Raw genomic sequence first — 11556 nt, 5'->3', positions numbered from 1 at the left:
TTTATTAGGCCAACAAAAAAATTAAGGAAAACTCTTTTTGTTTGTTTTTTCTTTTTGAAAATTTCTATTTTTGTTTTTTTTTTTTTTCGTTCGTTGGAAGTAATTCTTTATTTAAAAAAAAATTGAAGATGCAAATTTTGGACAAACAATGGCTGGATAGAATTACATGTCATAAGAAAGCTTATTGAAATAATGTTTTTCTTTTATTTTTTTTGTTTTTTTTTTTTTGAAATTTTAGTTTTATTTGCACTTTCATTACCCCTAAATATAGATTATATTAGAGTATTCCTCATATGTCCTAATTCAAGTAATTTCTACAAAAAAGTTTGACCCTAGGCTAGCCCTATAGGGTTTATTACATGCTGGGTTGGGAGTTATACGTCTAAAGGTTCCCAAATTGTTTCTCATATCGTTGTCCATTATATACTAGTAAGACAACCTGATTCTCACCCATTATATGCTACAAATGGAAAAGATTCAATGCAAATGTGATCATGTGTGGAGTATAGAGATCATGCATGCAATGCAAATATAATCGTGTATGGAGGAACAATGTCAACACTTTATTACAATCCCAACGACATTGGTAGCAATTCCATTTTTCCTTGTCCTATTTCTAGGCCTATCAATTATGTCTACATTGACTTTGATGTGCATCTCATTTAAAGCACCCAAACAACTCTTGAACCATTTCCATTTATTATCAGTTGAATTTTTTTATATCGATTTTGATTTTTTAAACAATAGCATATGCATTCTTAAAATAGAACTCAACACAAAATGGAATTGTTTGCTAATCATCTTTCTAGATCTGGCTACTTGACACTTCATAACCCTAGTTTTTGTATAATAGGCAATGATGTAGAGGAAGCTAATAACTAGTTCTTCTACTGACATATATCTAAATGACTGTAACCCCCTTTTGTTTTAAGCAAATGACATAATTTTGCAAAAGCTCTCATTTCCATTCTAGTATTATCTACATACTATCTATCATTTTCAAATACCATTGCATTTAAGTTTAACTCTCTAATATGTAGCCTATCATAAAATGTTCCACCATAAGATAGTCTATGTCATTTTCTAACATTCATATGTAATAAAGTTACAACAACAAAACATAATAAATACAATAAAGTCTTCATCAGGTTTACATGCATCATAAACAATGTAACCAACTGCATCTTTGTTCTTAGTGATAAACCGATAATAATTGTTTAAAAAATAGAATAACATTAAAGTTGAAAACATAAATGGCAAGCAAAACTTGGCATATGGTACATGGAATCTATTAAACATCATCAAAAAATATATAAATCAGCAGCAAAGCTTTTTTGGATAGAGCTAAAACAAAAAAAAAAAAAACCCATAAAACAAGGCATTTATATCAAAAACTTAAATCCAAATCTAAATGACATCTACTAGTATGAAAAAAAAAAAAAAAACATTGGAAGGCAACAAATAATGCAGATCAGATAAAAAGATCAATCAAAAAGTATAACACCATTTTGTGTAAAAAAACGAAGATAAACTTAACAAGATGAAAATTAAATGAAGGATGTTAAAGTTGAAATTGGTTCAAAGAGAAAAGTAAATGCTATGAGTAGAGATATGTTGAAATAAAAATTAGAAACATAATGGGTATTGAAGCATAATAAAGATATCAGATAAAGTGTTCCATATGTATAAAAACCTTATTTGATGTATACAATATAGGCTCTTCTGCTTCATGATTAGACATTACAATGTTTATATTATCAGAACATGATTTTCAAAAGGGAAAACAAAATTTAATATGTTGCAATTAAGGCATTTGCAAAAAGAAATGCCTTAATTGATAACCAATTAAGGCATTTTTCCATGCAAATGCCTTAATTGATGGACATTTCAATTTTTATCATACCGTGACTGAAAATCATTCATGCAATAACATGGTCTTCAAAAGTAAAAAGTTTTTTAATAAATTATCAATTAAGGCGTTTCAATGAAAAAATGCCTTAATTGATGCATTCATCAATTTAAGACATTTCATGCATGAAACACCATAATTGATGATTAATTAAGGTGTTTGTGCACAAAAATACCTTAATTGATCATCAATTAAGGCATTTTTTCATGCCAAACACGTTAATTGCAATATAAAAATAAAATTAAAATGCCATTGACAAAAACCTACAACTGAATTTTAGTCACTTTTAAACATACTTTTCAAAAGGGTAACGGTTATGTGATAATTTTTTATTTAAGTTAAATTTGGAAATAAGACAACTTTTTTCCCCGAAATCCTAGAATATCACAAGAAAATGTGAGTTTTCGATTCCAAGACTTAAGATACTATTGGGAATCTGATATTTTTCCTTGTAATCAGATTTCTTAAACCAAACGTAGGAATCAAATACCTACCATTAAGATTTCAAGAGAAAATTTGTGAATTCCCCCAAACCAAAAGCACTCTAAAGGGTATTTTGATAATTTTACACCTTTCAAGGTATTGTTGTGATTTCAATCACACCAAAAAATCATCAAAGATTTTAAAAGCATGATCTTGAAAGTTTCACAAAAGACCGACCTAGAAGGTCAAATTATAAAAATAACCTTAAAGGATATTTTAGTGATTTCACATTTTCTAACGTGCAATCAAGGTTTTCAATATTCCAAAAATCATCAAATAATATTAAATCATAAACTGGAGCTTCCCACGAAATTTCGACCTTGAAAAGGTCAAATTACAAAAATACCTTCAAATGGTATATTTGTAATTTCATATCTCCTAAGGTGTAAGTTGAGTTTGTAATGTATCAAAAATCATAAAAAACATTTAATCATGATTTGGAAATTTTAACAAAAATTTGACTTTGAAAAGGCCAAATTACAAAAACTCCTAAGAGTATTTCAGTAATTTTACACTTTTCGCAATGTAATCAAACTTTTTAGTACTTTAAAAATCACAAATTTCAATTTAAAACCACATTGATTCAAATTTGGTTGTGAATTATGAAAGTTGACCGAGTTTTATTTGCTTTGACCAATTTTGACCAAATTTGACTTGAGATATTTGGGTCAAAGTGGTCCAAATTTTTATTTTTAAAACTTTTTAAAATTGAAAAAAATGTTGAATTTGAACTAGATTGAAATTTAAAAGCTTCAACAATGGCTAGATTTTACCCAGATAAAATTATATGTCTATAATCTCAAGACCAAATCATTAAAAACATATATAAATCATAAATCAAAGCATGTAAATCATTAAAAATGGGATGAGGCTCTTGGAATGAAGAACTACATAGAGAAGAACTAAGAACTGCATGGAATGGAGATGAAAAATGCATGAAAAGGGTGACCAAAATGGCTACCTTACAAAGCTTTTCCAATTTTTTTTCTTTTCTGGTTCCTTCCCTCACTTCCCAACTACCTCTTTCCTAAATTATAGCTTTAAATAATAAATGTAAAGCCCAAAACGCCTTTTAATAGCTATTGGATCAAAATTCATCCAAAGGTTGTAATTTTGTCTTTTTCTTCAATCTTGGTGCCCAAGGCTTGCAACATAGGTCATAGGATTATTGTACCCTGAAATCTAATGGCTTTAGAAAATACAGCACACAAACTTGGTTGGTAGTACAGCTATCCAAGTAAAAAGACCATTTTATCCTTATTAGCAATTTTTCCAATTTGCATGATTTTCTTGGAAACCTATGATCCCATCTCTATTTTTTTTTCTTTTATTTTAATGCACCAAAAATCATAAAATAATATGAAAAACATGATCTGGAGTTTTTCATGAAAAATTGACCTTGAAAAAGTTAAATTACAAAAATACCCCTAAAAGGTATTTTGGTAATTTCACACCTCCTACAGTGCGATCAAAGTTTTTAACTCACCAAAAATCATAAAATAATTTCACAACAAGATCTTGAGTGTTTTGTGAAAAGCCAACCTTAGGAAGGTCAAATTATGAAAATACCCATAAAAGCTATTTTAGTAATTTCATACATTTCAATGTACGACCAAGGTTTTTAATACATCAAAAATCATAAAATAATGTTAAAACATGATCTGGAGCGTTTCACAAAAAGTTGACTTTGAAATGATCAAATTATGAAAATACTCCTAAAATGCATTTTAGTAATTTTTCACCTTCCAAGTTACGATCAAGGTTTGTAATGCATCAAAAATCATAAAATAATATTTAATCATGATTTAAAAGTTTTCACCAAAAACCAACTTCTAAAAACTAAAATTACAAAAATACCCATGAAGGGCATTTCGATAATTTTACCTAAGAGTGAGAACAAAAATCAAGAAGATTGAAAACCGATTCAAAACTAAAGTGTTTGGTTTGATTCGAATCGATTTTTTTCTTATTTAGTTCAAATCAAGTTATGATATTAAATATATATATTAGGTTTAGACCGAATTTCAGATCGAGAGGTGAAAAATCGAAAAAAATCGAACCAAACAAATTATATATTTTTCTTAGGTTTTATATATATTTAAACTTTTATAAAATAAAAATAATAATTTTATATCAAAATCTACTTAAATATATTACAATTTTATATTAAAATAATATATAAAAATTTTAAAATTTAAATTTAAAAACTAATAAATCAAACTAAATCGATAAAATTTGATTCAAATCAAAAGAAGATTCAGTTTGGATTCGAATCGGATTTTAAAATTTTATAATATTACACAATATCTAGAAAAATCAAACTAAATCTAATTCGATCCAAATCATTATCACTCATAATTTTATCCTTCCTAGAACGCAATTAAGGTTTTTAGTGTATTAAAATCACAAGTTTCAACCTCAAACCTTATTGATCCTATTGAGTTGTGGATTTTGAAGATTGACCGAAGTTTGGCCTAGATTGATTGATTTTGATCAAGTTTAATTTTATTTAATCACATTTGAACAAGTTTGACTTTGGGACATTATAATCAAATTGGTCTTATTTTTTATTTTAAAAACTTATCTAGATTAAAAAAATATTGAATTCAAACTGGGTTGAATTTTAAAAGTTTCACAAATAGCTATACTCTATTCTAATAAAATTAAATATCTACATATGTGCAACGCATGTGACAACATATACTAATATTTTAAAAAGTTATAATCTAAAAAGGTTTCCTTAATTTCGTTTTTATCTCATTTTGCTTGTCCTTATTTGACTTTCACAAAATTTAATAAAATAAATTTGACTTTAGCATATTTTATATATTAATTTTTTATAGATTTGAAATATCATGATTTTTAATTCCAAAAAATTAAAATAATCATAAAAAATAATATTTTTTGAATATAAAAAAATATGAAAATTACATATTCAGAAAAAGAAATAGACTATCCAAAAAAATGGAAAAAATAGACAAAGGGAATAATTTTTCAAACTTAAAGCGGTACTACAAACTTTAATTTCATTAAATTGCTATCTTAATTAACATATAATATTTGTCAGAATAGCTCTATTTGTTGGACAATCTGAGTAATGAAAATGAAATGGAGAAAATAAATAAATAATGCATGTGTGTGTTTCTTTTTCGTGAACAGCTAGACTGTCAAACACTTTTTAACATAACTGAATTCTTGTTATCATTTCTCAATTCAAACAATCCCCCACAATTCACTCTCTTTTCATGCTTAAAATCACTTCAAGTGTCAATTTTTTACACCAATTCCGTAAATGGTTGTATCAGATGGGCTACGTTGATGCATCCTCCACATTATGGTATAAGAAAATTGTGAGTGAGAGTGATAGCCGAATGACCTGGGCTGCGTAGACCAAGAGACTCCCGCTCGTTCGCTCATTTACGGTTGATATTCCAAAAAAAACTCTGCTATATAGAGGCCAAGTAATGTACTCAATCTTCACATTTTCGATTTGTACCATTTGTATCATAGCAACCAAACTAAACTTGAAAAAAAAAAAAAAAACCCAACAAAATAGAAGTACTAGTGATTAAATTGTTTTTATTTGTTTTTTCTTTGAAGGAGCAAAATGAAGTAGCCGATGGTTTGACGTATATGAGAGAAGCCTCAGCTCCACTTTGATAACGTACTTTTGCTTTGCATTTAAACATAAAGAAAGAGACTGCATTTTTTATTTTTTCTGGGAAAGTAAATAGAAGAAGAGAGAAAGATGGCGGATAAGAGCATCAGCTTGGAAGAAATCAAGAATGAGACCGTCGACCTTGTGAGTATATTTTTTTCTTCGTCATTTTCATTAGAGTATTCTTTGTTTCTGGTTTTCTCAAGGTTGTGAAATTTGTGTTTGAACTTTGATATGTGGTGCAGGAGCGGATTCCTGTTGAAGAAGTGTTTCAGCAGTTGAAATGCAACAAGGAAGGCCTATCAAGTGAGGAAGGGCAAAAAAGGCTGCATATCTTTGGCCCCAACAAGCTTGAAGAGAAAAAGGCAAATTTGCTAATTTTAACCCCTTATTTTTTTTTTTTTTTTGTTCTCTCTATTTTGTTTCTAGTACAGATTAGGGAGAGATGCTGATCAGTGTTGAACAAAATTTAAACAGGAAAGCAAGCTTTTAAAGTTCTTGGGATTTATGTGGAATCCTCTCTCATGGGTCATGGAGATTGCTGCTATCATGGCCATTTGTTTGGCAAACGGAGGAGTATGCTAATATCTCTCTCTCTCTCTCTCTCTCTCTCTCTCTCTCTCTCTCTGTGCCTTTCTCTTGTACTTGAATTAATAGACTTCGATAAGCAATCTCAAATTCTATGACTAAATGCAGGGCAAGCCCCCAGATTGGCAAGATTTTGTTGGCATTGTGACATTGCTCGTTATCAACTCAACTATTAGCTTCATTGAAGAAAATAATGCAGGCAATGCTGCTGCAGCACTTATGGCTAGTCTTGCTCCCAAAACCAAGGTGCTTAAGAATATGAATAACTTGCAAATACAATATAAAGGAATGAAGTCACTAAACCTTTATGCATTTTGAATGGTTGAAGGTCCTGAGAGATGGAAAGTGGTGTGAGCAAGAAGCTGCAATTTTGGTACCGGGAGACATCATCAGCATCAAGTTGGGAGATGTCATCCCAGCAGACGCACGCCTCCTTGAAGGCGATCCACTCAAGATTGATCAGTCTGCCCTTACGGGCGAGTCTTTGCCTGTAACCAAAATCCCAGGGGATGAGGTATTTTCTGGTTCTACTGTCAAGCAAGGTGAGATTGAGGCTGTAGTTATTGCCACTGGCGTGCACACCTTCTTTGGCAAAGCTGCTCACCTTGTTGATAGCACCAATAACGTAGGACACTTCCAGCAGGTAATGTCCGAAACAGTGTTCAAATGTGTCTTTTCTGGTAATGAAGAATATAAAAAATAAGCAGTATTTGTACGTTCCAAACTTTCGTGTTTGTTCTTCACTTGTACCTGATGTGCGCTGAATGGTGATTGTTTTATTAGGTGCTGACAGCAATTGGGAACTTCTGCATATGCTCAATTGCAGTAGGGATGATTATCGAGATAGTGGTGATGTATCCAATCCAGCACCGCAGGTACAGAGATGGAATCGATAATCTGTTGGTGCTTCTCATTGGAGGAATTCCAATTGCCATGCCAACAGTTTTATCCGTGACAATGGCCATTGGATCTCATCGGCTTTCGCAACAAGGTGCTATCACTAAGAGAATGACAGCTATTGAGGAAATGGCTGGAATGGATGTACTCTGCAGTGACAAGACTGGGACACTTACTCTCAACAAGCTTACTGTAGACAAGAGCATGATTGAGGTTAGTCCTTGAGTTAAAATTATAAGTAATTATGGATTCATGATGCATTAAGTTCCATCATATACCATTTAACAAAAAAAAAGTCAATTAAGAAAACAAAAACAAAGTATGATTGTTTTGTTGACATTGGAAACGGTTTTGTGAAATTTCAGGTGTTCACAAAAAATGTTGACAAGGACATGGTTATTCTACATGCAGCTAGAGCTTCCAGGGTTGAGAATCAAGATGCTATTGATGCCTGCATTGTTGGAATGCTAGGTGATCCCAAGGAGGTGAGATAAGAAAGATTGCCAAAAGTTCTAATCAGTTTGAGCTACTTGTCCCAATGAGCAAGTTAAGCATTAATTTTATAAACTTTGCCTCATATCATGATAACTGATAACATATGTATTTGCAGGCCAGAGCAGGTGTTACAGAGGTGCATTTCTTGCCCTTTAACCCGGTAGACAAGCGTACAGCCATGACATACATTGAGTCTGATGGTAGTTGGCATAGAGTCAGCAAAGGTGCACCAGAACAGGTAAATGGATCGGCTTGCATTGTACCAATGCTTTTCTTATAATCACTGTTCTTCATGTCTTTGTTAATACTTCATACCTGACGTCTCTACCAGATTATTGACCTATGCAACCTCCGAGAAGATGTGAAGAAGAGAGCTCATGATATCATCGCTAAGTTTGCTGATCGTGGGCTTCGGTCTCTTGCTGTGGCTAAACAAGTGACTTTCTATGCTACTTTCTCCCTAGCTTTATTTGAATTGTCAAGTAAACGGGAAGAAAAGCTTACTATGGAATAAACTTTTTTATTTTGTAGATTGTGCCAGAGAAAACCAAGGAGAGCAAAGGAGAACCGTGGGAATTTGTGGGTTTATTGCCTCTGTTTGATCCTCCAAGGCATGATAGCGCAGAGACAATTCGCCGTGCTCTAAGTCTTGGTGTCAATGTCAAGATGATCACAGGTGATCAACTAGCTATTGGAAAGGAAACCGGTCGCAGGCTTGGCATGGGAACTAACATGTATCCATCATCTGCTCTGCTTGGACAAAATAAGGATGAGACAATCGATACAATTGGCGTTGATGAGCTTATTGAGAAGGCTGATGGCTTTGCAGGCGTTTTCCCTGGTAAGTTAATTTGATACATTTTGGTATCAATTTAATGATTATCTTAGAGCTGGTGTGTTTTAAAAACTGTCATTATTGACCTAACAAATGGCTAACATTCAGAGCACAAATATGAGATTGTGAGGAGGCTACAAGAAAGGAAGCACATATGCGGCATGACAGGAGACGGTGTGAATGATGCACCGGCCCTGAAGAAGGCAGACATTGGGATTGCAGTTGCTGATGCAACTGATGCAGCTCGAGGAGCATCAGATATAGTCTTAACAGAACCAGGATTGAGTGTGATTGTGAGTGCTGTTCTGACAAGCAGAGCAATTTTTCAGAGAATGAAAAACTATACCATCTATGCTGTCTCTATTACTATCCGTATCGTGCTGGGTTTCATGCTCCTCGCTCTAATTTGGAAGTTTGATTTCTCGCCTTTCATGGTTTTGGTCATTGCCATACTCAACGATGGAACAATTATGACCATTTCCAAGGACAGGGTAAAGCCATCTCCCATGCCTGACTCATGGAAGCTCAAGGAGATTTTTGCTACAGGCATTGTCCTGGGTGCCTATCTTGCATGCATGACTGTTGTTTTCTTCTGGGCTGCTCAAGAGTCTGACTTCTTTCCAGTAAGAAAAATCTCTTTATATTCTCCTTAAACCATAATAGGAACCGCTAGGCATCAATTAAAGAATGATAATAATTGCAGGATAAATTTGGGGTAAAATCCATTATGAACAATCAAGAGGAACTTACTGCTGCTGTGTACCTTCAAGTGAGCATTGTGAGTCAGGCACTCATCTTTGTCACTCGTTCTCGGAGTTGGTCTTTTGTTGAACGTCCTGGTCTCCTGCTGGTGACTGCGTTCATTTTAGCACAACTCGTAAGTTTATAAAATTTGACTTCAATTTGCTGGAATAGAATTGTTGTAGTTGTAAATTTTTTTTTTCTTTGATTCAACTTTTCAGGTGGCTACTGTAATTGCCGTTTATGCAAACTGGGGCTTTGCCAGAATGAAAGGCATTGGATGGGGTTGGGCTGGTGTCATTTGGATCTACAGTATAGTCTTCTACATCCCACTCGATGTAATCAAGTTCTTGATCCGTTATTCTTTGAGTGGAAAGGCTTGGGACAATTTGCTTCAAAATAAGGTAATCCAATTAGCATTTTCTCAATGACAAGAACTCGTGTTTTCCTCTAGAAAGATTTTCTTTTTTTGAGGTTGCCTTTGTCACTCAGATTAAAAGTCCAGCATTCTACGCAACTGTTTGCCTGTTCAAAGATTCTCATCTTGCTGTGTTAACATCTATTTGTAGACTGCCTTCACGACAAAGAAAGATTATGGAAAAGGAGAGAGGGAGGCGCAATGGGCCATGGCTCAACGCACCCTTCATGGTTTGACACCCCCTGAATTGACAGAGCTCTACAACGAGAAGAGCAACTATAGAGAACTGTCAGAGATTGCTGAACAAGCCAGGAAGCGTGCGGAAGTTGCAAGGTGAAAATCATCCTTCAAAGCTAAACCCAATTTTGCTTTCTGTTGTCCTAATCTAAAACTGATTCTTATACCTCAAAACTTTTTTTACCAGGTTGAGGGAGCTTCATACGCTCAAAGGACATGTTGAATCTGTAGTGAAACTCAAAGGACTCGACATTGACACCATCCAGCAGCACTACACTGTGTGAGGGAAAGATCGGAATTGTGGTTGTTGACTCGCAATTTTGTAGTAGGAGAAGATATGGTATTGGAATAATTTGTTTTGAATAATCCAACAAAAAAGAGATTGTCTTACAGTTAGACTCAGACAATCCTTGGTTGGAGTATGCAAAGATTTTGTTTCGTTATTTTCTTTCTTCAAATCTAGTACAATCAAGCTTCCAAAAATTGTGCACAATGTTTATGGTATTCTCCTCCACACTGAATAAGGATGAGCATAGCCCGAGTAGATGGTCTTGAGACAGAGAGGAACGCTCCATAAATGATTTGCAAACCAAAACTATCTATTCGTGAGTAGTTGTAACAAAATAAACTTTGAACATGAAATCCGATTGGAAAAGCCCAAATCCAGCCAAAATTCAAAAGCAATCGAATTCAATTGGAAATTAAAAATTTAAAGATTCAGAATTTTAAAAAAATAATATAAAACAGTTCAAATTCAAATGACCCAATCCTAAAAATCTGAACTTAATACGATACAAATCTAAATTCAAATATGAAAAAAAATATTAAAATGATTACATCTTCATAAAATCTAAAAGATGATTTGATTAATTCATACTTAAACTTATCTCAAATTTAAAATAATCAAAACTCGAACTGATCTAAATCCAAAAAAATCAACATTCAAAATAATCCAAATTCTTTATCACATTTATTTATCAGACTAGTTTTATCAATTTAATTTGATTCAAAATCAACCTTTTAAACCTTTTAAAATATAAAAAAAAAAATTAAATTAAATCTTAACAAAAAATATAACATGATAATCTAGGTTTTCAATTATTAATATTTGTGAATCATGATAACAAACTTGTTTTCTCTATTTTTTCTCGAAATAAAAAATCGAATAATATAACAAATTACTTGCATAACATCGTACTAAATTAGGAACATTAACTTCATTTATCGCAATTTGAAAAATTACACAGATTCATAAATTTCATTAAAAAAGTTGTAACTGAATGGGGGTCAAAGGA

The 11556-nt window shown here is 32.5% G+C and overlaps 1 protein-coding gene across 1 annotated transcript; it reads left to right on the top strand.

Annotated features, from left to right (window-relative positions):
* The first annotated feature begins 5869 nt into the window (after positions 1–5869).
* On the top strand, positions 5870–10752 carry LOC111278793 (plasma membrane ATPase 4-like). The gene is made up of 15 exons (XM_022865423.2): positions 5870–6194; positions 6296–6415; positions 6528–6626; positions 6747–6884; positions 6967–7281; positions 7422–7748; positions 7901–8020; positions 8146–8268; positions 8362–8466; positions 8562–8871; positions 8974–9488; positions 9569–9742; positions 9828–10010; positions 10176–10357; positions 10449–10752. Exons 1-15 carry the CDS (start codon positions 6141–6143, stop codon positions 10543–10545), a joined length of 2862 nt encoding a protein of 953 aa, XP_022721158.2. The 5' UTR covers positions 5870–6140; the 3' UTR covers positions 10546–10752.
* Positions 10753–11556: the final 804 nt, after the last annotated feature.

The sequence above is a fragment of the Durio zibethinus genome, chromosome 8 (genome assembly GCF_047325235.1).
Source record: "Durio zibethinus cultivar Kanyao isolate XHJ-2024 chromosome 8, ASM4732523v1, whole genome shotgun sequence".
Taxonomy (NCBI): domain Eukaryota; kingdom Viridiplantae; phylum Streptophyta; class Magnoliopsida; order Malvales; family Malvaceae; genus Durio; species Durio zibethinus.
The sequence above is the reverse complement of the archived record's forward strand: the minus strand, read 5'-3'. Positions and strand labels throughout refer to the sequence as shown.

What these genes read in the sequence shown, in the direction of transcription:
- LOC111278793 (XM_022865423.2), top strand. Translation starts at nt 6,141, where the DNA reads ATGGCGGATAAGAGCATCAGCTTGGAAGAAATCAAGAATGAGACCGTC. An exon ending in AGAATGAGACCGTCGACCTT is followed by an intron (nt 6,195 to 6,295) that starts GTGAGTATATTT and finishes TATGTGGTGCAG; the next exon opens with GAGCGGATTCCTGTTGAAGA. An exon ending in ACAATTTGCTTCAAAATAAG is followed by an intron (nt 10,011 to 10,175) that starts GTAATCCAATTA and finishes ATCTATTTGTAG; the next exon opens with ACTGCCTTCACGACAAAGAA.